The sequence below is a fragment of the Scylla paramamosain genome, chromosome 15, assembly GCF_035594125.1.
Source record: "Scylla paramamosain isolate STU-SP2022 chromosome 15, ASM3559412v1, whole genome shotgun sequence".
In the NCBI taxonomy this organism is placed as follows: domain Eukaryota; kingdom Metazoa; phylum Arthropoda; class Malacostraca; order Decapoda; family Portunidae; genus Scylla; species Scylla paramamosain.
Genome location: NC_087165.1, coordinates 1418111 through 1444470, shown reverse-complemented (window position 1 = coordinate 1444470; position 26360 = coordinate 1418111). Strand labels below are relative to the sequence as shown.

At 40.5% G+C, this 26360-nt stretch overlaps 1 protein-coding gene across 2 annotated transcripts in view; it reads right to left on the bottom strand.

Moving 5' to 3' along the window:
* Nucleotides 1-26360, bottom strand: part of LOC135107261 (condensin-2 complex subunit D3-like) — a gene marked incomplete at its 3' end in the record, with an annotated part of 131665 nt that overhangs the window by 37807 nt on the left and 67498 nt on the right. For both annotated transcript variants that reach the window (XM_064016921.1, XM_064016923.1), the window contains 1 exon segment: nucleotides 10384-10504. In XM_064016921.1, coding sequence (XP_063872991.1) covers nucleotides 10384-10504 — 121 coding nt within the window.

Here is a 26360-nt window from a genome sequence, read left to right as displayed (position 1 = left end):
TTTACTATTATTTTCTATTTTATTTTCATTTATTTCTTTTCCTTTATGTATCATTTCTTTAATGTCTCCCAAAACTCTCCAAAAATTTATTTTTATTCATTTTTCTCTTTAACCTCCTCATACATTCCTTTTAATTTTTTCCATTCTTCTTTATTTGTTCTTCCTAATGTATATATCTGCAATTTTCTACTTCTCTTAGTTTGGATGTTCCTTTTAGTATCTCTTCTGCTGCTTGTTGTGATTTTAGTCTTATTTTCATAGGTGTTGTTTTGCCTTCCAGATAAGGCCCAGTCAAACAACTTCTTCCATTTCTTCCTTGAATTTAGTGTCATCTTCATCTTTTAGTTTCTTCAGCAAATCCTTCACTGTTTTTGTTTCTTCTTTTTCTCTTTTCAATTTGTGTGTTATATTTTCTTCTTTATTCCATAAACTATAACATTTTTCTCCTTATCTGCTGCATCTCTTACCAGATCTCCATTATTTTTCAATGCCTTTACCACTACCTTTTCTACATTTTATTTTTTTTTCTTTCAGTTGCTTTTCAATTATTTTCTTAAAGACAACATTTGCTTCATCATTTTCAAATTTTCAGCCTTTCATGTCATCCATGACTCCCTCTCTCACCCTCTTTTCAACTTTCACTAACTCTATTTTCAAATCTTTATTTTTTTTCATTACTTTTTCCATGTGTTTTGTAATTACTCATTTTCTTAACATGTTGTTCACTCACTTTCATCTCCAGTTCTGTTTTCAGCTTGGATATTTCTCCACCTTTTCCTAAATTGCTTTCCAGCTTTTCCTGGAGGGATTTTACCACTTCCATCACTATTTTCATTTCCTTCCTCTGTTGATCTACATCATGTTATACTTTTCTCAATCTCAACTTCAGAAACCCTGTTTCACTCTCATTTATGTCTTGTTCACTAAATTCATCAAAATTTATTTCCCTTGATGAAACTGACTCAGAAGCTGAGTATGCCATGTTTGTTTACATTTGTTGCCACATTTGCTAAACCACAAATCAGCAACACTCGCTATTCCTCGTCTATGGGACCACAATCACTCACTCAAACCCATAAACCATATCCTTTGGCCTTCCTACTAATGTTGTCCTCTTTCAGGTCCAGTTTTTGGTATAGTGTGTGTGTGTGTGTGTGTGTGTGTGTGTGTGTGTGTGTGTGTGTGTGTGTGTGTGTGTGTGTGTGTGTGTGTGTGTGTGCATTTACCTAGTTGCATTTACCTAGTTGTGGTTTACAGGAGGGGAGTAATCTCACAGTATCCCGTCTCTATATCTATCCAGTTTGGTCTTAAAAACATGGACAGTTACGGCAGTGACAATGTCTTCACTGAGTTCATTTCATCTATTCACACTTCTGTGAGGAAAACTATACTTCTTGATGTCTCTTCTATAGTTAACTTTCTTCAGCTTCATACTGTGTCCCCTTGTACTCTGTGCATCTAAAGTTATAAAACATTCTTTGTCTACATTTTCCATACCATTTATCATTCTATAGATGTTTATTAAATCCCCTCTCTCTCTCTCCTATTTTCAAGGGTAGGAATTTCCAACATTCTTAATCTCTCTTCATAGGTCGACTTACTCAACTCCAGAACCATCTTAGTGACTGCTCTTTGTACTCTTTCTAATCTTATAATATTCCTCTTTATATGAGGAAACCACACCACTGCTGCATATTTCAATCTTGGTCTGATCATGGAAATCAACAACTTTTTATCATTCCTTCATCTAAATATGAGAATGCCATTCTTATTCTTTTTAACAAATTCATCGTCTCTCCAATAATTTTATCAATGTGTCTGTCTGGAGTCAAATTTTCAGTAACTGTTACTCCTAAATCCATTTCCTCTTTTGATTTCTGTAACTTCATACCATCCATCTCATAATGATAATGTATTCTTTTCTTACTCTTACCAAACTCCATTACTTTACATTTACTTAAATTGAATTCCATTTACCAAGATTTACTCCATCTTATTTAAATCATCTTGCAGTACCATACAGTCATTTACATTTTCTACCGTTCTCATCAGCTTAGCATCATCTGCAAATAAGTTCATATAACTGTCTATTTCTTTATTTATGTCATTCACATATATTACAAACATTATCGGTCCCAACACTGACCCTTGTGGGACACCACTAGTTACTTTCAGCAAAGATGAATTCTGGTCTTGTATTACTGTTCTCATCTCTCTATCATCCAGATAATCTTCCATCCACTCCAGCAGTCTTCCTCCAATTTTTCCATAATTCCTTATCTTCCATAGCTTTCTTCAAGTCTAAGTAGACACCATCCACCCATTCGTCTCTCTCCTGCACAATATCGATTACTCTTGAATAAAAATACAATACCAAAACTTTATCTCTTTCCAAGTGTTCCATCCATCTTTCCTTTATTGTTCTTTTGCATAATTTTCATACAACACTAGTCAAAGACACTAATCTATAATTTAGTGGGTTTTCCTTATTTCCTCCTTTGAATATTGGTGTAATATTTGCTCTCTTCCAATCTTTCAGTAATCTTCCATGTGACAGTGATGTCACCACTAGACTGAGTTTTACCAGCCAGTTGTTCTCTACATTCCTTCAATATCCAGTTTGATACTCCATCTGGATCAATTGCTTTATTTACACCACATTCTTCCATCATCTTAAGTATTTCCTCATAACTGACTGGAACTGTACTTAGTATATTCTTCACCAACTTATCCCTTCCAGCATCAAACTCCCCTTCCACAGTAAATACCGATCTGAAACTACTGTTCATAACCTCTACCATGTCCTGTGCATCCTCATACATTTTTCCTTCAACTTTCAATCTTGATACACCTTCCTTCTTCTTCATCTTCCCATTAATATATCTAAAGGACAGTTTGGGTTCATTTATACACTTATCTATTATATCTCTTTTATAGTTTCTTCTCTCCATTCTTATTATCTCAACATACTTATTTCTAGCATCAATACATTCCTCCCATCTGCTCTGTTTTCCTCTTCTTCCATCTATTCCAAACATTTAGCTTAAAATTTCTAGCCTCTTTGCATTTTGTATTGAACCATTCCTTACCCTTTCTACATCTTACTCCTCCTCTAGGTACAAATTTCTCCACAGCAGAATTACATATCCTTATAAATTCATCCCATTTTTTCCCGAACATCTTCTGCGTCTTCAAAGTCTTTCCAATCCATGGCAATGAGGTATTTTCTTAAGTTTTCAAAATCAGCTTTACTATATTTTAATCTTTTCACCTTATAATTTTCATCAATGATTACATTTTCTTTTTTCAATTCAAATTCCATCAACACATGATCACTTTTACCTAGAGGGCTATCACAGTGTATAGTTTCAATAGTTTCCATGTCCTTGGTAAACCCTAAATCAAGTCTTGATGGTTTATCTCTTCCAATAAATCTGGTATCACAATCTACCCAGTGAGTCAGTAAGTTTTCCACTGCCCAGTTTAACAGTCTATTGCTCCATGAATTTTCACTTCCAGTAGTTGTCAATGTTTCTCAATATATCTCCTTACAATTAAAATCACCAACAATAACTATATCACTACTTTCTGTCACTATCTTTTCAAGACCTTTTAACACATCTACCAGTATCTCTTCGTGCTCTTCTTTTCGCCAAGCATTGGTCATAGGTGGCACATACACTCCTACATAATTCATTATCCTTCCATTTCCACTTTTAATCATCACTTGTAGAATTTCAGACTTGTCTTCACTTTTTATTACCCTCTCCACTCTAACACTCTTTTTTAGTCATAATGATCACTCCCCCTCCTCCCTTGTCACTTCTATTTTTCATCCATAAATCATATTTATCATCACCAATGTCAGGAGTTTCCCATTCGTTTTTCCATTTTGTCTCACATAATACAACAACATCTGGTGCAGTTCTATTTAATAACTCATTTAATTCCATCTTTGTTGACATTAATCCATTTACATTAGTATAACATACTTTATTTACTGTTTGATATACCATTTCTTTATTCTCATATATCTTCCTCTCCAGAAAACTTCTCCTCCATTCGTTTTTCATTTTTTTTTGTTTAGCCTCATTTACTATCTCCTTTTGCTTTTACCTTTCAATCTCATCCCTATCCCTGTTTATCCATACATTCTTATATTCTTCATCTCCAGACAACCTCCAAGACCCATTAATTTACTTCTGCTTGTACCTGTGTTGCAAACCTTATTTTTATGGGTCTCATTTTCTCTTCTTCATATTTCCCAATTCTATGGAACTCTTCCACTTGCTTTACTACCTGACTGTCTTCACCCATCACTTTTTTCAGTAACTTATTCAACAGGTTCTTTTCTTCTTACTCTTTGAATTCTGCTTACTATTTTCTCTTCCTTTAAACCAAATACAATTCCCTGTTTATATTTTTCTACAGTGTCTCACTAATTTTTTTCTCTTCTTTAATAACAATTATCACTTCCTGTCTCAAACTTTCCTAGACAGGATAACTATACTCACAGTACTGATTCTACCCTCCCTATTTACCACCTAGGTATTCCAGGGTCTTCATAACATATCTTGTTCCACCATGAGCGATTTGTGTCTGCAGAGCACTAGAAAACACATCCTGTCAGCTCCACTGCCGCCATGTGTGTGTGTGTGTGTGTGAGAGAGAGAGAGAGAGAGAGAGAGAGAGAGAGAGAGAGAGAGAGAGAGAGAGAGAGAGAGAGAGAGAGAGAGAGAGAGAGAGAGAGAGAGAGAGAGAGAGAGAGAGAGAGAGAGAGAGAGAGAGAGAGAGAGAGAGAGAGAGAGAGAGAGAGAGGTCACTGAGAGGTCGTCGGGAGAGGACGTGTCCGAGGTCGCTCCGGCAGTGTGAGAACCATATATCATATCGAACTTCATTCTATTCACGACACAGGGGTGTTTTTCCATATTAAAAACCTGTAAACTTACTGGTGGAAAGAAAAGAAAAGTTCCTTAAGTGGAAACAGCGACACACTGAAACGCAACATCGCCAGCACGTGGACGTCGAGTTTACTGTGTTCTACAAGGCCTTGGTGTTCTGTATTGCCGGAGGCACCAACATCGTGAAATGTACAGTGAGTGAGTGCAGTGTTAACAGTGCAGTGCAGTGCAGCGACATTACAGTGACAGTGAGAAGTGCATCAAGGTAGACGCAAACTAGCGTGTTCACGGTAGGGAGCTAGTCGACCTGACCTCACCCTGCTTAGGCTCCGGGGGCTGAAATCTCTTGGGAATTCCACCAAGCTGCACCCACAATCATTAAGGGATTATCGCGCTGACGAAGCTGCCCCACGCACCCCTCTCCCCGACGCGCCCGCCCCGCTACGCCCACCCCGCTACACCCACAGAATGGTGTTGGAGTGCTATGAGTGCCGCATAGAAAGACCGAAAGGTCTCTGTGGGTACAGACCAAGTTACTGGTGTACAGTCTGTGGCCGTAAGGCGTCACCGACGACCGATCAGCAGTGCACCACAGAAGCCTTCCCCAACCTCTGCCACGTCCACTGTCTGGGCGACGCGACAGAGTACAGGTGTGGCGACACAGGTCAGCTCCGCGCCCTGGCGGGGATAACTGATCCTGTCACATTTTTTGTGGAAAACTCACAAGAACCTACAGCGTCCCTTCCCTCCTCCTCTCTTCCCCCTACACCATCAGCGGATCTGGTTGAGGAGCAGCAAGAGGACGGCCTAGACAACCTAACAAAGGAGGAGCTGATACAACAGCTAAGAAAGGTTCGCAGTGAGCTGGCCACGACAAAAGGTCAGCTGACAAACTACAGAGCCATAACTGCAGGTCTTGCCGAGAAAAGGTGTGTGCTAGTGGAGGCCATATCCATAGTGGACACCATCTTGGCCACTCACGCCAGCGAGGACCTGCAGCAGAGGTCAGTGGCTTGTTCAGCCAGACCTCACAAAATTCTGAGTGAGGTTGTATCCACCGTCTCCGCGGACACCCCGGAAAATACGTCTCTGTCCCCCCCACCGACCAACACCCCTCGCTCTTCATCACCTGACCCGGCGCCTGAAGCAGCGGAGGGGCAAGGACAAGGAGGATCACCCCCCAAACGGCCCCCACCCCCTTCCTCACATCACTCCTCGCTCGAATCAGCTGAGGAACGAGGTGAGGCGCTGTCCTTCACTCCTCTCCCATCCTCACATCACCCCGCGCTGGTATCATCGGAGGGAAGAGGTCAAGCGCTGTCAGTCGCTCCTCCCACATCCTTCTCTCAGCCCGGGCAGCCGACGCCACCAACAGGTGGTATTCGTCGAGAGACACGGACGAGCGGCAACAGCTCGACGGAGGACAGACAGACAGGAGGGCACCAACGACCGCTCAAAAGAAAGAAAAGGCCAGCAACGAGACAGAACGCCCTCTCGGAGAGAGAGGCAGCACCACTACCTCGGCAGGGATTGGAGCAACATTACCAGTCCAGGCGTCCTCAGAGCAGCAGTCCACGACACACGCCAGAGCAGCGCCATAAGAAGGTGTGTGAATACTGCCGAGGGCGCTTCCACTCAGCCTTGGACTGCCGTGCGAGGGCTGCCGACGAGAGGCAACAGGAGCTGGTGCAGGCAGTGAAGCAGAGTGGCCAGGAAACGTTACTCGCGCTGAGAAACGTTGCTTGGCAGCTTCAGCAGCCTGCTTCACGCCAGAGGCTGGCCGAGCCCCGACCGGTAACCCCTATAGTGCCGCCAGCTTCCCGATTCCCCTGGCCCCTTGCCCCTCACCCCTATGGCTTCCAGTATGGAGCAGCTCCCCAATACTATCCAGCGATGTCACAAGCCGCCCAATAGTGAACTTAAGATAGTGTCAGCCAACGTGAGAGGCTTCCATACGAACATTGGTGAGCTCACTCACAGTGTTATCATTAAGAATAATGTAGATTTAGTGTTCGTGTGTGAGACCTTTCTCGATTCCAAGGTGCCAGATAATTACGCCCGAGTTAAAGGGTATTCGGCCTGGGTAAGGAAAGACCGCTCTACACAAGGCGGGGGCGTGGCCTTCTGCTACAAAGAGACGGTCAGTGCTCAGGTGGTAGAGCCTCCCACGCCCGTGCCCGGGGAACTTGAGCTCCTGGCATTAAAAATAACGGACAGTAACGGGAAAGGTCTGTTGTGTGTGGGCTGCTATCGGCCTCCATCGCAGGGAACAGTGTTGCTAGACTACCTGTCAGAAAACTTAGACACTTTCATGACGGCCAGTCAGTGTGACAGTGTAGTAGTGATTGGCGACCTGAACCAGCACACGGTGAGAGACGCTTTTAACTCCCTACTGGTTGTGCACGACATGCATAATTATGTCACCTTCCCCACGCACAGGTCTGGGTCATCCCTGGACCCAGTAGTGACGGACCTCCCTCCCCACACAGTACAGTGTTATCCACTCGACTTTGTGGGCACCTCAGACCACGTGGCTGTCCTCACCAGGATACAATTCAGGACACCACGAGAGGAGAGCTTTACCCGCACCCTCTGGAGGTGGGAGGCCGCCGACTGGGATGCCCTCCGTGCCGCCCTGAAGACCACAGACTGGGGAGACGTGCTGCATGGCGACGCTAACCAGCAGGTGAGGCGGCTCACCCAGCTGCTCCACGCCCTGCAGGCCCGCTGGGTGCCGCACTCGGACCACAAAACCAAGGCATCAGACCAGCCCTGGTTTGGCCCTGCGTGCCGCTCTGCCTCTGATGCCAAGCACCGAGCCTGGCGTGCTCTTAAGAGACACCCCACTGCCAGGAACAGGTTAAGGCACCGAGAGGCAACAATACACATGAATACCACGCAAACATGGGCAGTGGAGCAGTGGAAAGCTAACCTCAAGAGTAAGCTAAGAGGAGGCCAGGTTGGTTGTAAACAGTGGTGGAGCCTTGTCAAGGACCAGCAGGGTGAGTCGCGGGGCACTTCCATCCCTGCACTCCACCGGGCAGACGGCAGCATTGCCCACACTGCTCGTGACAAAGCGGACCTCCTGGCCAAGCACTTCGCCGAAAAAATGTGCATCCCCGACCCTGAAAGACCATCTCCGCTACTCCCTCAAATCGTGAAAGAAACACTAGAGACAGTGAACACAAATGAAGAGGAAGTGAAAGTGATACTCGCAAACTTGGACGAGAAAAAAGCGGTGGCGCCACAGGACATTAGTCCCCGCGTACTCCGACAGTGTGCTGCGGAGCTGGCGCGCCCACTCGCTTCACTCTTTAACCACTGCCTCAGCAACGCCACATGGCCTGAAATGTGGAAGGGGAGTAGTGTGGTGCCTCTGCACAAAAAAAATGCAAAGACAGAGGCAAAAAACTACAGACCCGTGTCCCTGCTGCCTGTGCTGAGCAAAGTGCTGGAAACTGTTGTGGCCTCGAGAGTCACGCGGCACCTCGAGAGGCACCACCTGCTGAGCAACAGACAGTTTGGGTTCAGGCAGGGGAGGTCGGCGGCAGACCTGCACCTGCTCCTCTCGACGGAGTGGAGTGGGGCCTTGGACCAAGGGAAGACCACAGCTGTCGTGGCTCTTGACATCGAGGGGGCGTTCGACAAAGTGTGGCACGCAGCCCTCACCACAAAGCTCCGTGCTATAGGCGTGGACGGGGCTCTCCTCCAGCTCTTTGAGAATTACTTGAGAGACAGACATCTCAAAGTAATCATCAATGGGCGGGAATCAAATCCACAGCCCATAAGGGCAGGTGTTCCTCAAGGGAGCTGCCTCGGCCCTTTGCTGTGGAATGTGTATGTCAATGATCTGATGCACCTCGTTCCTACCGCGAAGGCGTTTGCAGATGACATAACACTATCCCACAGCTACGGACTGGAGGAGGAAGCTGCAGCCAACCACGACATCAACGCCACCCTGAGCCGTGTTGCAGCCTGGGGAAGGAAGTGGCAAGTAAAGTTTGCCGCTCACAAAACCCAGCAGCTCACTATCAACAGGACAAGTAGAGCCCCGCGCCTCACCTTCAACGGGGAGACACTGACGCCGCGGGATGAGGTGGAGGTGCTGGGGGTCACTTACGACCGTAAGTTGACCTTCAGAACCCACGTGGAGCGACTCGCCAGAGAGGCCTCAGGGAAGCTGGCATCCCTGAGGAGAATCTCCTACCTCCTTGACGCCAAGGGACTGGAGTTACTCTACAAGGCGCAGGTCCGCTCCTCCTTGGAGTACGCGTGCCTGGCCTGGGGCGGCGCGGCAAACAAGCACCTAGCTCTCCTGGACAAGGTGCAGGACCGAGCGGCGAGACTCATCAGGAACAGTGAGCTCGGCCTTCAGCCTGCACTGCACACCCTCCAGCACCGACGAGACGTGGCGGGCCTCACCGTCATGTTCAAGGTGCAACAGCAACGGGTGCCACACCTACAGGCTCTCCGGCAGCCTGCCCGACATGCCGAAGTCACCACCAGAGCTGTCACACGTGCCCCTGGGGAGCTGCACCAGCCCAGGTGCAGAACGTGGCACCATCAAAGACAGTTTCTGAACACATACATTGGCTGGTGGAACGAATTTGTTACAGTGCAGCCAAGTGTTGAGGGCTGGACCAGGCAGCAGTTCAAGACTGCAGTGAATGTGTGGTTGCAACAGACAAACAGAGAGAGGCTTTCAGATAGAAGGCATTAACAGTGACTTCTTTAGCCTAAATTGTTGTATGAAATATGTAAAGTATATGTACTACAACTCTGTAAACACATATCATGTAGATTTGTATAAATAAAAAAAAAAAAAAAAAAAAAGAGAGAGAGAGAGAGAGAGAGAGAGAGAGAGAGAGAGAGAGAGAGAGAGAGAGAGAGAGAGAGAGAGAGAGAGAGAGAGAGAGAGAGAGGGGGGGGGGGTTGCATCACTGGCCATAGTCCAAGTCACAAATCCATAATTCATCTCTCCTTCTCCTTCTCTTTCCATACATGTTCATTATATCGAGGGTATTAATGAATAACAAATGTTGTATAAAAACACATAAAGAGAAAGAGTGAGACGAGGAATGCTGGGTGGATGTTGTGGCGCTCACTATGCAAACTAGCAGCAGTGTATCTGAAGCTCTTATCTTAGATTTTGGCTCACAACTCAAAGCAAAAAATTTCCAAGCAACAGCTTGTAATCTCAAAAAAAAAATAAAATAAATAAATAAATAAATAAAAAAAAATAAAAAAAAATTGGGGCACTCAAAAGTCAAGGTACCACTGTATTTTTTTCCCCTGACAAGTTATTCTATAATTCAAAACAATCTAAAAAAAAACAAAATGCAGTTGGCTCCAAGGATTTTGGATTAGGGATAGTGGACCTGTACTACATTTGCTTTCTCTCCCTTTTTCTTCTTTATTTATGAAAAGGAATAAAATCCAAGGATGGATTAATGTTGCAGTACAAAAGACAATATAGACTTACCGATACAGCTTCTCCTCTCTAGCTGCATCAAGTGGATCTGTTCTTTGAAAAAGCACTTCTTTGAGGTGTTCATCACAAGCCTTCAAAATTGGAGCCACCCATTTTTCAATGGCTTTCTGACCTGTGGGAATATACCAATGCATCAAATATGGTAGTTCTTACCATTTAAGGATAATAAAGATTCTTTAAGGGGATGTCTGGTTGGGAGACTGGAAAATATGACCTACTGTGAAAAATATATATAGTAAGCATATGCATTCCCTATTATTTCACAAAGATTTATGGAGAAATACACAATACTTTCCATTTAAAGGTTCTACATTCAACCACATATTTTTTGTTTACATCAGCACTGTGTCTTTTCCCCCGCAAAAAAAAACTACAAAAAAATGGCAAATTTAAAAAAAATATTTGGGTGAACAAAAAATGGTAACATTTAGAGGGGGAGTTAGTGGTGCTCTCAGCTCAGTGCCTTGTTCCCAGGCACAATTTTTTAAACATAGTGTTTGTATTTACTAATACTAAAGTAACTGCTTTGGAATTTTTAAACACTGTTCCAGCTCTGCACTTTAGGTTAGGTAGACCAAACCCCAAGAAATTGTATTGGAAATGTTGGTGTGAACTACTTCTCCCCAACAGCAAACCCAAAATGATATTTACTTGTCCTATACAATGGAAAGTTATGCTGAAAATATTAAAATGTACCTAAGTGTTACTTGGCAAAAGATATATTGTGTACATCCTCTTAACCAATAGATTTTGGCGTTTGAAATGCCACGTTCAGGTGTGTTTAAGAGACTGTGTTTGCAGCCTAAGACTTATGGTTTGTTTACTATCCAGCACCCACTACCTGACAAGTCCCAGTATTATTTTATTCTTTCAACAATGTCAACATAATTTTTCTTGCCCTTATCAGATAGTGCTTCTCATTGTGAATAATTGCAACCCCATATATATTGTAAATTATTTATAATGTTGACAACAAATTTTAAAGTTTAGGTTTAGTTTGGTAAGTTTAAATCAATTAGGTTAGGTTAGGATAATTTGGCAGGGTTAGATTAGTTTGGTTAGATTAGATTAGTTTGGTTAGGTTAGTTTGGTTACATATGTTAGTTTCATTAGGATGGGTTACATGGTGGGATGCGATAACTGGTGGAGGCCACAGGCAAGTGGTGGCCAGACCTTTCAGGGGAAGATTGTCAGTGAGTGTTACAAATGTGTTACTTATTTGTGAGAATGAAACTATTTCTGGTAGATTTCAGTCTGTTTTGTATTAATATGCTTTTCATTTTTATCACAAATCATTAGTTTCTGTTGGGACTGGTTAACTCTTGCATTAGAGAGGTGGAGAGAATAGGGATGAGAGAAGGAAGAAAGTCTTGTGCAGCAAGGCTGTAGGAGGAGGGGAGGCATAGTGTTAGCAAGATCAGAAGAGCAGTTAGCATGAAAATAGTGGTAGAAGATACCAAGAGATACAACAATGCAGCAATGAGAAAGAGGCTAAAGGCAGTCAATTGGAAGAAAGGAGTAGACAAGAAGAAAAGCTTTTGACTCCACCCTGTCTAGAAGAGTAATATGAGTGGAACCCCCTCAGACAAGTGAAGCATACTCCATACATGGACAGATAAGGCCCCTGTACAGAGTTAGCATCTGGAAGGGTGAGAAAAAACTGACGGAAACATCTCAGAACCTCACTTCACAGAAGCTGTTTTAGCTAGAGATGATATGTGAAGTTTCCAGTTCAGGTTATAAGTAAAGGACAGACCAAGAATGTTCACTGTAGAAGAGGGGGGACAGTTGAGTGTCATTGAAGAACAGGGGAGTGTTATCTGAAAGGTTGTGTTGAGTTGATAGATGGAGGAACTGAATTTTTCAGGCACTGAACAATACTAAGTTTCCTCTGCCCCAATCAAATTTTTGAGAGATCAGAAGTCAGGCATTCTGTGGCTTCCTTTCTTGAACTGTTTACTTCCTGAAGGGTTGGACATCTACAAAAAGACATGGAAAAGTGCAGGGTGGTATCATCAGCATAGGAGTGGATAGGACAAGAAGTTTGGTTTACAACAGGGTTGTCAAACTCATTTATCCCAGCAGGCTACATTTCATCAGAGAATATAGTATGCAAGCCACATAATTATGAGCAGATCGATACCACTTATTTAAGGAGTATTATAATAATGATAATAATAATAATGATAAATATAATAATAATAATAATAATAATAATAATAATAATAATAATAATAATAATAATAATAATAATAATAATAATAATAAAGATGGATTTAATCTACACTCGTGTTCAAGTGTAACCTAAAAACAAAGGTGAAAAGGAAATCAACCAATTATTTACCTTAATTCGCAGTACTTCTGCTCCTAAAAACTTAGAACCTCTTGGCCTGTACAAGTGCATCATTGTTTGGCACTAAGGATTGAGCAGTGGCTACCTTCAGTGTTGAGATGAGATGTTCATCAGTTAGTTAAGACCTGAGTCGAGACTTATCCAAGTTCATCACAGAAAATAGTTGTCTGCAGACATAGGTACTGCTGAACACTGACATAATCTTTGAGGCCCAATATACTGATAAAACATTTCAATATCAACAGTTGAAAGCTTATCCTTCAACACAGAATTACACTGGTGCTCAATTAGTACTAACTGAAACTATTCTGGTATCTCATCAGCACTAACAGAGAAAGAGTTGCAGAAAATAGAAAAATCATGCTCAAGGTTTTTAAAGTCTGCAAATCTTTCTCCAAACTCACTAACTAACTTGGAAATCTTGTTGCAGTATTTTTCAGTGTTGATATCACCATGAAACTCAGGTGTGTCTTGCAAGGACTTCAAAATTGGAAAGTGTGCAGTATTACTTGTTGCTAGTTGGCGTTTGAAAAGCTCGAAGGGTCAAAGGCACGAATAGAGTCATGTAAATCTGTCATCAATTTATTGCGACCTTGCAGCCTTATATTCAAGTAATGCAAGTGTTCTGTCATATCAACCAAGAAAGCTAGATCTTTAACCCATTCTTTGTCTCTCAGTTCCTGCACATCCCTTACTTTCTCATGCATAAACCTCTGTATTTCACTTTTTAATTCATAAAAGCACTTCAGCACTTCAGCACTTCTTGGCTCAACCAACGAACATCAATGTGATATAGCAGAGTTTGCCCATGAGTGTGAATTTCCTCCAATAAGCTGTTGAACTGTCTTTGGTTTAGACCTTGTGCATGTATGAAGTTCAATGCTTTAATAACAACATCCATGACATGATCCATCTTTAATGTCTTACTCCACAGCATTTCTCTGTGAATTATGCAATGAACACTGTGAAGCTGATGGTCTGAGTTCACAGCTAGTAGTTTGTCTTTTAACTTGGTTGCCAGGCCAGCATTTTTACCAACATTTGAGGTGCTCCATCTGTAGCCAGACTTACAGCTTTCATTCAGTCAACACCTATTTTATCTAGTGCACCTACCAAATTAAAAAATATATCACTCCCCTTTGTTGTTCCCTTTATTAGTGCCAGTTCCACAAATTCTTCAGTTACCTGCATATTTTTATCTACACCACGTATATAAACTGCAAGTTGTGGTGTGTCAGTTACATCTGTACTTTCATCGATTGCTACAGAAAATGCTACAAATTTACCAATCTTTTCCTTGAGCTGACATTAAGTTTTTCTGATAATTCTTTGATTCTATCTGAAACTGTATTTCTTGAGAGGCTTATGTTTGCAAACGCTTGACATTTTTCAGGGCAAATATCTTCTGCAGTCAACAACATACATTTCTTTATAAAGTTGCCCTCCAAAAAAGGCTTCAATGATACAGCTATTTCTTGTGAAATCCTATAACTTGCCTGAACTGAAGCATCACTGACTTGTTGAACACTTTTAAACACTGTCTGCTGCTTTTTGAGTGACTGTTCTAACTTCCTAACTTTTCCGTCATGCAGCTTTCCTCAATATTCATCATACTTCGAAGCATGAGTACTTGCGTAATGCCTGCAAATGCTATATTCCTTTGCCACAGCTACATTTTGGTTACTAATCAAACAGGTTGGTTTTCCATTCACTGCAGCAAAAAAATACAAAATTTTGTACTTTTCCTGCACTACACAATGTTCTTCATTAACTGTTCTTTTCTTTGAAAACATGATGAAGGGATTCAAAATAAGTTTGTATATGAGATATTGGATATATGTATCGCTTCAACAGTCCACCTGACTTGAAGGACAAAACAAGAATAGTTTTCGTGCTCGAAGGCTGGGTGAAGCAAGAGCCTGCCGCATCATGTTCACGTTTAATACCTGTACAGTAAGGAGTTGACACCAAAATGAACATTGTCTCAAATGTGATAAATATGTCTGACGTACAAAGACAGAGAGCGATCTGATTAATTACTATAAGTGATAACCTTAAGAGATGAAAGATCAGATTAACCCTTATATTCCGGTGATTAAACTATTTTCCCATAAGCCATGATGGGTAAAAATCATAAACCTAGAAATTGTCAGAAGACTGTTTGAATACTAATATTTTTTTTCTGTGTTATTTTGAATACAATGATGTACCCTGTAGCTCGATGTGATCTCTGAAAAGGTTAGTTATGGCTTATCAAGGATCTTGCTGTGTGATCCGTCAACCAGAAACAGCCCGGAGAACACACACACACACACACACACACACACACACACACACACACACACACACACACACACACACACACACACACACTCTCTCTCTCTCTCTCTCTCTCTCTCTCATCTTGGAAGAGAAATTGGAGAGAGAGAGAGAGAGAGAGAGAGAGAGAGAGAGAGAGAGAGAGAGAGAGAGAGAGAGAGAGAGAGAGAGAGAGAGAGAGAGAGAGAGAGAGAGAGAGTATATATCAAGTTTCAAGCAAATAATTGTTGTCTTCGCTTTCTTCAGTTTCTTCCTCTAAATAATCAGTCACTGTCTTCAGGCTCAGAAGTACTGCTAAGTAAAAATGATCTGTCTTGCTCCATGGTGAGTTATGATCTGAGATCTTTCCCTATTATCAGGCTGTCCGTGTCCTTTGCTCTTATCAGGTCCCTTGGTTCTTATCAGGGTGCTTTCCACACGGCGGGTCACTGGGTTGCCAAGTTTCGCCCTCAGAATGGGAGAATAGCTTAGTTACCGCTAAATATACAGAGCTAGTGGCAACACTACGGATGGAAACAGATGCCAGACGCTTCCACGCGCCATCTGACTCGAGAAACTGCGCTTGGAGCTCAAAAGTGAGGCGTGAAAATTCTTGATTACGGGAACAATCGCCGTCGCTACGGACGCACTGATGCAATCGTTCATATGATCACCAGAATGAAAGGGTTAATTAATCATATAAACATAAGGAAAGCTGACCGGAAGACTGGAGCAGCAAATGTACCATGGGGTGCATTAAGGAGTATGGCAGGCTGCATGTGGCCCGTGGGACACGTGTTTGACACCTCTGGTTTAGATCACTGATGAATAATAGGAAGAGAGTGGATGACAGGACAGAACCCTGAAGAATATCACTGTTAAAAGATTTAGAAGAATAGCAGCCATTTACCAGAGCAGCAATAGAAAGGTCAGAAAGGAAACTTGAGATGAAGTCATAGAGAAAAGCCATAGGAGAATAATTTGGAAATCAAAGCTTTGTGCCAGACTCTATTAAAAGCTCTTGATGTCTAAAGCAACAGTTAAAGTTTCACCAAAATCTCTAAAAGAGGATGACCAAGACTCATTAAGGAAAGCCAGATCACCAGTGATCATATTCCTGTTAAGGACAGATTAAAAAACCATAGGAAAGTAATTTGGAAATCAAAGCTTTGTGCCAGACTCTATCAAAAACTTTTGATGTCTAAAGCAACAGTTAAAGTTTCACCTAAATCTCTAAAAGAGGATGACCAAGACTCATTAAGGAAAGCCGGATCACCAGTGATCATCTTCTTGTTAAGGACAGATTCAAAAACTTTAGATAGGCAGGAAATTAAAGCAATATGATGATAGTTTGAGAGATTAGAAGTAATTTTATGGCAGCAAATCACACCTCTGCTAGAGGTCGCTTCCCCATGAGATACGCTTTGCTGCTTCACGCCACCAGTTGCTGTGCTTCCTTCACGCCGTCCAGACGGTTTTCAGCAGCTGCTAGTTTGGCAGCCTTCTTCCCATGATCCTTCTGGAGCGGAAAGGCTTTGCTACAGCCTGTGACCCAGTTTGGGGCTGGCTGCAACACCACCCGTGATCCGTTTAGGAGCGGGAAGGGAAGTGCTTTGTTGATGCACTTGTGGAGCTGAAGACTCTCACACTGAGCTGCCTTGCTGTCGCCGCCAGCATGTCGGATGTCCCGGGCAGTTCCACCAGCAAACGGAGGTCGAGTAAGGAGGGCAATTCTGAACATGCCAGGCATGTGAGGAAAGGATACTCGCATAAGACTAGCTCCAGGAGCAGCCCATCTCAGCGGGAGGCTCTTCAGGGCAAAAACAAAAGGCCCCAAGGTCACGTCTCTGGTGATGGCAGTGACTCTGCTTCCCAGCACACATGTTCCTTGCCTTCTACCTCACGGGATGAGGCATCAGCGCCGCCCTGGCACATGGTGATGGACGCTTTGGCTGCTTTACGTAGCGATATGGAGAAACTGAAGGAGGAAAGAAACTTAGGCCCCAGTCAGGGGGCTGATGACACCACGGCAGCTGCCGATGTAAATTTAGGAACAGGCTGAATGTAGGCAAACCTCCAGCAAGAAGGAAAGGTATAAGTTGACAGACAGAGTTGAAAGAGTTTGACTAGGCAAGGTGCAAGTACAGAGGCACAGTTTCAGAAAACAATAGGAAAGACCCCATCAGGTCCATGAGCCTTCCAAGGGTTTAGGCCAGCGAGGGCAGAGAAGAATTTTAATAGGTAGTATGAAGTAGTCAGAGGGTGGAGGAGAGGGTGGAAAGGGAGGAAAGAGCTCTAAATCGCCCAAGGTAGAGTTTTTAGAAAAGGTTTGAGCGAAGTGTTCAGCTTTAGAGATAGATGTGATAGCAGTGGTGCCATCTGGTTGAAATAAAGGAGGGAAAGAAGTAGAAGTCTCTGACACGGAAGCAGTAGTTATTCCAAGGAAAATCAGCAAAATACCTCCTCAGGTCCCCCAACTAGCACCCCCTGATCCAGTGCTTTAGACCTCACTGGAAGTAATTATCATTTCAGCAGATGCCTACTGCCTACTCCATTTGGTGAAACCAAATAGAATCATGAGGTTTGCTCCTTCACAACTGCTACGACGTTTAAAAAAGCAGGCCTCAGTCTCAGTGGCCTGCCAGCCTTAGTTGAGAGATGACATGTGTCACTTCCTTAGAGGCACAACGTGACTATCTCATCCTATCTCCTGCATTTCTGAGAATGTCCAGGCATACAAAGTTGAATATGAGAGTGGTGCCTCTTGAGGGAAACCTGGCAACAATGAGGAGTGTGGCAGCTCTGAAACCCCTAGGCTATGATAAGGTAATACCAAGCTACATAAGGGTGTAGGAACCAAGAGCCACTCAAGCAAAACATATAATTTCTCAAAGTATTTTTCTTACATACAAATAGTATGAAAGAATGATGTAGCAACATAGAAAAAGTAATAATAGTGTAGTGGTAACTAACAAAAGAATGATGAGTAACACAAATGTTTAGGAGCCCATATCTCAAAACAACATTTTTGCTAACATAAATTCCATCAAACCCTCAGGATTGTTAGAATGAACTAAAATCTACAAATGTACACATTTATAATTTTAAATTACTTATTATATATATGGAAAAATCTTTGAGTCAAAATTTGCTGAAAGTTGAAAGTTGTGAAAATTTTTTTAAAATTCAATGATAAGAATAAAAATTTCAAACATACTCAGTTAAAGATAAATAGTGTACCTACATGTGTGGCAAAATATATGAAAAGTTCTATTTATTTTAGTTTTAGGATTCTGAAAAAGGGTCTTAATTTTTCTACAATTTTTGAAGATTTTAAAAATAAAGTTAAAGGAGTATTATAAATGCTATGCCTAACCACAGCAAAATTTTCTGTAAGACAAATGCTATATTTGTTGGCATATTAGATGCACCTCTGCATAAGACACACCTATTTTATGGGAATGTTTTGTGTAATTTTTTTTATTATGTTTCATCATAAATTTATTGAAAAAAAATTGTAGTGTGTGTGTGTGTGTGTGTGTGTGTGTGTGTGTGTGTGTGTGTGTGTTTATATGAGGGTCATTGGCCAAGGGCAACAAAAAAATTTTAATGAAAGAAAGAACCACTTAATGCCAGTTTCCATAGCCATAGAAATGTTTGATAAAAAAAAAAAAAATAGATAAGTGTCTTGAAATATCCCTCTTGAAAGAGTTCAAGTCATAGGAAGGAGGAAATACAGAAACAGGCTGAGAGTTCCAGAGTTTAGCAGAGAAAGGGATGAATGATTCAGAATACTGGTTAACTCTTGCATTAGAGAGGTGGACAGAAGAAGCATGAAAGAAAGAAGAAACTCCTGTGCAGTGAGGCCACAGGAGGAGGGGAATCATGCAGTTAGCAAGATCAAAAGAACAGTTAGCATTAAAATAGCAGCAAGAGATAGCAAAAGATGCAATATTGTGGCGATGAGAAAGAGGCTGAAGACAGGTAGAGGATAGGAGTTAATAAAACAAAAAGCTTTTGATTCCACTCTGTCTAAAAGAGTGGTATGAGTGGAAACACCACCACACATACATGTGAAGCATACTCCATACATGGACAGATAAGGCCCCTGCAGAGTTAGCAACTGGGCAGGTGAGAAAACTGGCGGAGACATCTCAGAACGCCTAACTTCACAATGTTTTAGCTAGAGATGAGATATGAAGTTTCCAGATTAGATTTAGTAAAGGACAGACTGAGAATGTTCAGTGTAGAAGAGGGAGACAGTTGACTGTCATGAAAGAAAAGGGATAGTTTTCAGAAAGGTTGTCTGGAGTTGATAGATAGAGGAATTGAGTTTTTGAGGCATCGAACAATATTAAGTTTACTCTGTCCCAATCAGAAATTTTAGAGATCAGAAATCAGGCATTCTGTGGCTTCCCTACACGAACTGTTTACTTCCTGAAAGGTTGGACATCTACAAAAAGAGGAGGAAAAATGCAATGTGGTATCATCAGCATAGGAGTGGATAGGACAAAAAGTTTTGATTAGAAGATCATTGATGAATATTAGGAAGACTGTGGATGACAGGACACAACCTTGAGGAACACCACTGTTAATAGACTTTGGAGAAGAACAGTGACTGTCTATCACAGCAGCAACAGAACAGTCTGAGATGAAGTTACAGAGAGAAGTATGGAAGCCGTAAGAGGATAGTTTAGAAATCAAAGTTTCATGCCAGACTATATCAAAAGCTTTTGATATGTCTAAGGCAACAGCAAAAGTTTCACCAAAATCCCTAAAAAGAGTGTGTTTTGTCCTCACTCCTGGTGTAATATAGCACTGCAGTACCATCACATCTAAAAACGTGTGTGTGTGTGTGTGTGTGTGTGTGTGTGTGTGTGTGTGTTTTTTGTTCTCTTTCTCTCCCTCTTTCTTGTCCTCCTCCCCATTCTTTCCTTCCTTCCCTCCTCCCCTTTTTCCTATTATGCAGCGACTTCTGAAAGTCAAGTTTCGGTTGCAGGTTGCTACAGAAGTGCTGGCTGGAGCTTGGAAACTTTCTAGGAAACAGGAGACAAAGAATACATGGATTAGGAAAGATTTAAATGAGGAAGAAAGAGTAAAAATGAATGAACAGTGGGAAGAAGCAAAAGGAAAAAATGAGGGCAGGGCAGAAGCTGAGAAAAAGAGGTTCTGCTGGAGGGTCATGGGCATGATGTTAAAGAAATAGTATTTCCGAGTAAGGGAGACAAAGGGAATGAACTGAAGGTGTCATACACTAATGTTAACAGGTTAATTTCATTGCAGCTGGAGATAAATGACTATCTAAGAGAAAACAACCCGGACATAATGGGAATAGTTGAAATAAAGTTAAGTGATAAATTAGTGTCCCTGGATATTGGCAGTGGAAAATAAAATGTATGGAGGAAGGACAGGAAACAAAAACAAGGAGGGGAGAGAGATGATTTTAGTAAGGAAATACTTAAGAGTTAAAGAAGTTAGCTATGGGAAAGGAATTGCCAAAATGATACAAGTGGGGATGAGACAAGAAGGGAAGAGGAGAAGGAAGAAGGAGGGAAGGGGAGAGATTTCGTTGTGGTGTATGTTCCAACTAATACAAGATCCTGAAGCAATGAAGATTATGAGTCTATGATGAAGGACACAAGTCAGGTGAATGGCATAACTTAATAGTAGAAGTGACACAACTTAACAATGATGGGAGATTTTAATTGTGAAGAGGTGTGTTGGGAGGAGTGGACAATAAGAAGTGAAAGATGATGGGGAAATATGTTACAACAGATGGTAATGGACAACACACTGACACACTTGGTCAAAGAAAACACAAGATTTCAATGGACTGATGAACCATCGAGGCTGGACATAGTGTTTACTAAAGAGCCAGAGACAATAGAAAGTGTGAAATGTAAAAGCCCACTACAAAAAAAGTGATCACATAGTTACTGAGTTGCTATTAAATGAAAGAAGAGAAGTGGGGAAAAAAGAAAAGCACAAAACTGGAAGATACATTAACAATAAAGCAAATTCTACACTAATGAGGAATATTTAGAAGAAGCTAACTGGAGTAATTTTAATGAAGCGCAGGGAGTAGAAGAGAAATGGATGTCTTTCCTTAAGATTTACAGTATATTGAGGGAGTCAACAGGTATGTTCCCAAATTGGGGAAGAGAGAGATCACTAATAAAGTTTGGTTTAATAGAAAAATATAGTGAAATACCCAGTGATAAAAAGGGATGTAGCATGGAATAACTGGAGAAGGAAAAGACGAGACCTACAAACAGGCAAGAAATGACTATCTAAGAATTGGACGAGAACAAATGAGCTTTGAAAAGAAAGCAATGGATAGTTATGAAAACCAACCTAGGTTATTCTACACATATGTTAACAGCAAGTTGAAAAACAGGGAAGGTATTAATAAACTTAGAGTGGAGAGCGAGAAATATAAAGATAAGGCAGTAATGGCAGAAGTTATGAATAATTCTTTCCACTGTTTACAAGAGAGAGAGTGAATTTAAAGGATACAAATGGGTGGGAGAACATGTAGACTCCTTAGAAGAAATACAAGTTACAGTCCAAGAAGTGAGAAAAATAATGGAGGATCTTGATGTGAGAAAAGCCTTGGGGCTGGATGGTGTGTCAGGTTGAATCATGAAGGAATGCAGCAAACAACTGGCTGAGAAGATACACAGTATCATAATGAACTCAATAGCTGAGGGTAAAGTCCCCACAGACTGGAAGAGAGCAGACATTGTTCCAATTTATAAAGGGAAATGTCGGGAAAAGAACCACTGAATTATAGACCAATGTCCCTGACAAGTGTGGTTGCTAAGATTTGTGAAAGAATAATTAAAGATAGGTGGATAAAGTATCTAGAAGACAAGAACTGACTGACTGACAGGCAATTTGGTTTTAGAGAAGGAAGATTTTGCACCACAAATTTGATATGTTTCTATTTAAGGGTGATAGATATAATACGAGAAAGAGATGGCTGGCCAGATGAAATTTTTCTGAATCTACAGAAAGCATCTGATGAGGTGCCATATAAGAGACTGATATGGAAGATCAAAAATATTGGAGGTCTACATGGAGTGATTTTGAAGTGGATGTACTATTTTTTGAAGGAGAGAGAAATGAATATGGTAATTAGAGATAGATAGTCCTTGTGAGGGAAAGTGATTAGTGAAGTTCCACAAAGTTCAGTACTGGCTCCAGTAATGTTTGCAGTATATATTAATAACATGATAGAAGGAGTGAACAGTTATATGAGTTTGTTTGTTGATGATGCAAAGTTACTTATGAAGTGGGAAGGGAAGAGGATTGTCAAGCACTACAGCAGGATTTAAACAGAATATAGGAATGGAGTCATAGATGGGAAATAGAATTCAGCATCAGAAATACAGTCTAGTGGAATATGAGAAGAGTAAAAAGAGAATACTAGGCAACTATAAACAAGAAGATTAAGAAAACAACAATAGAAAAGGACTTGATATTACCTTCATCTGGTAATTTATCACAAGAAAAACACATAAATGTTATTATGAGTGAAACTTACAACCTTGTGAAGAACATAAATATAGCATTCAAATATCTAGATGAGGAAATGATGAAGAAACTTATTGTAACTTTGATACACCCAAGCTTAGAATATGCAGCAATAGTGTGATCACCAAGTGCAAAACTCAATATAAAGAAATTGGAGAGGATTCAGGGGTCAGCAACAAAGTTGGTTCCAAGTCTTCATGACTTACCATATGAAGAGATACTGAGAAGTTTGAATCTACAGATATTGGAACAACAGAGGGAGAGAGAAGACCTGATTGTGGTGTATAGGCTGATGGATGGATTAGAAAAAGTGGACCATCAGGATTTGATAACATGGGATGTATAAGATTCAAGAAACCATGAAAAGAAGTTGAAAAAGGCCACCTATAAAAGCAATATTAAAAGAACAGTTTTCCTCAGAGCATAATAAAGACATGGAATAACTTTGAAAAAGATTTGGTTCATGCAGGGTCAATCCATAATTTCAAGGTAAAGTTGGACAATAGTAGATATGGAGACGGGACAGCACGAGCATAGCTCCCCTTCCCATATACTAGGTAACCACAACTAGGTAAATATATAATATATATATATATATATATATATATATATATATATATATATATATATATATATATATATATATATATATATATATATATATATATATATATATATATATATATATATATATATATATATATATATATATATATATATATATATATATAAAATCATTAAAATAACCTAAAAATGTCTCCCACCACCAACCCACTTGGTGTAAACAGTTAACTTTAGTTCAGCTCCATTTTCCCCTTCTATTTTTGTCTTCCACCTTTACTTTTTGATATAATTTCTACCTTTTCTATTTCATTATGGAAACGAAAACAGCACTACTCCAACTCCTTTCACCACAACTGGCTTACCTATCTGACAGCTTATAAGATGCATGGGCTTATAAGATGTACCTCAGTTTGGGCAGGCATTGAGAAAAAAAATAAATAAATAAGTAAATAAATAAAAATAAATAAATAAAAAATATAACTGAGAAAAAAATAAATAAGTAAATAAATAAAAAAATAAATAAAAAATATATAAGTGGATTTAAGCTCTGAATATGAAGTGAAGGGTTTCACCTGACATTTGAAGCCTTCTCATTATGTATTCAGTTCCTTATTAGATCCCAATATTTTACATTTAAAAACTTTAATATTTGCTAGGGCCTATCAATACTGGTCCTTAGACCAATCTTGCTGTGAGATGTAAACAAATATGGCATAGGCAGTGACACTGTCAGAGCCCAGAGGGGTGATAAAGTTTGTACATCATATTTTTTATCATCATTCTACTTGTAATTCTAGTTGTAATATTTTAGTACATTTTCAAAGCATAAGGATGTGTGAAAATAGATTTACCTTATTCTCTATGACATATTTTTATTTGAAATATTCAGTATGTTTCTAAAGAAAAGTGTTAAATAAATTTGTTCTATTCATACTGAAATTCAGTATGATTACATTTTTTTTATTCCAATTCAGATCTGTGAAAATAAATTTATTCTATTCATGTCTTACCTTAAGGAATAATGGCATCATACTAAGGGACACAGTGAATCTTGTGTGTGTCACCAGGTTTGGTATGCAACCGATCATGAGTTTGTTTTGGCACATGCAATGTAAGCATCATCACTTGATTTCTTCCTGACTAGTGTTATTTTATGTGAAGTACTGGTAAGTAAAACCTGTTATACATTGTTACCTTGCAAAAAGGAGTTGTTTCTGTGTTATACAAGCAATTATCACTTTGTTTACATGTGTGAAGATATTTGGGCTTTGATTTAAGGGCCACTGATGGCGCTCCATGATCTCCAACATCACTTGACAGGCACTCGGGAAGGGAAGCTGCCATAGGCTTACCACTAGCCACTACCCCAAAGCTGAACCTTGGCCTTATATGATGCAGGCTCATTTTCTGACACTTTCTTTGGAAAAAAAGGCGCATCTTATAAGTCATCAAATATGGTATCTTAGTAACGGAACTCCTACCCATGCGTCCTCTCATTTTGGCTGCTCAAGTGTGTGTGTGTGTGTGTGTGTGTGTGTGTGTGTGTGTGTGTGTGTGTGTGTGTGTGTGTGTGTGTGTGTGTGTGTGTGTGTGTGTGTGTGTACTTGTAATGAAAGCCACATCTACAATATAACATCACTCATACACCAGCCCCAACAAACAACAGAGCAACATCACTGGGACCTATCAAGTAAATTTAAAACTGGCTTTTACTTCATTATTTTTAACCATATTATTTAGAATTATGTAAATATCATAAGTACTGTAATAGACAATGGGAAGTGTTTATTTGTGGTTTATTGTGTGGTTATTTTGACTTGTCATTTTTCAACTTAAACTGTGACCTCTAGAACCAATTAATGACACAGGGTGAGGTATACCTGTGTGTGTGTACTTACCTAGTTGTGAAATACAGGACAAGAGACACACTAGGCTCATGCTGTCCCGTCTCCGTATCGACTTTTATCTGAATTTTCTTTAAATTTATGAATTGTCTTTGCACACACAGTCTCATCCTTAAGTTCATTCCACACTGCTATACTTCTGTGTGGGAAGCTATGTTTCTTGATGTCCCTTCTGCAAACACTCCTTTTCAATTTCCTTTCATGTCCTCTTGTGTCTCTCCTATCTGGTATCAAGAGGTCTTCTCTGTCCAACTTTTCTATTCTTTCCAATATTCTATATATTGCTATCAAATCACCTCTTTCCCTCCTTTTTTCTAGTGTAGTCAGGCCCAATCTCTTCAACCTTTCCTCACAACTATACTCTCTTAAGCTTGCAAGGATTTTAGTTGCTGCCCTCTGGATTCTTTCTAACTTTTTTTGTATCCTTTTTCAAACTTGGCAACCACACTAAAGCTGCATACTCCAATCCCGGATGTATCATCGTTGTTATCAGTTTTTTTTATCATATCTTCATCAATATTGGAGAATGCTATCTTGATGTTTCTCAATAGATTATATGTTTCTCCTATAATTTTATGATATGTGCTTCCCAAATGATAAATTACCAGTAATAATTACTCCTAGAACTTTTCTTCTTATCTTATAGAGATTTCCTCATTCCCTAAGTAATAGTTGCCAACTGGTCTTCTCACACTTTTTCCAAACATCATCACACTACATTTTTTAGCATTAAACTCCATGTTTCACCTCATTAATCTTAATTAAGTCCTGATTTAAAGTATTGCAGTCCTCTTCATTTGTTACTTTCCTCATAATCTTAGCATCATCAGCGAAAAGGTTCATGTAACTTTCTACACCTTCTATCATATCATTTACGTAAACTGTGAACATAATAGGTGCAAGTACCGAACCTTGCAGGACTCCACTTATTACCATTCTCCAGTTTGACCTGCTGCCTTTAATTACTGTCCTCATTTCTCTGTTTGTCAAAAAGCCAGTCATCTACTTTAACAAAGATCCACCAAGTCCTCCAATTTTTTTCCAATTTCCATATTAGTCTTCTGTGTGGAACTTTATCAAATGTTTTTCTCAGATCTAAGTATATGCAGTCAGCCCATCCATCTCTCTCTCTCTTGCACTATATCTATTACTCTTGAGTAGAAACTTATCAAATTCATAACACAAGATCTCCCTTTTCTGAAGCCAAACTGTTTCTCTGTTATCGCCTTGTTGTCTTCTAGGTAATTCACCCATCTGTTCTTGATAATCTTTTCACAAATCTTCGCCACCACACTTGTGACCAATACAGGTCT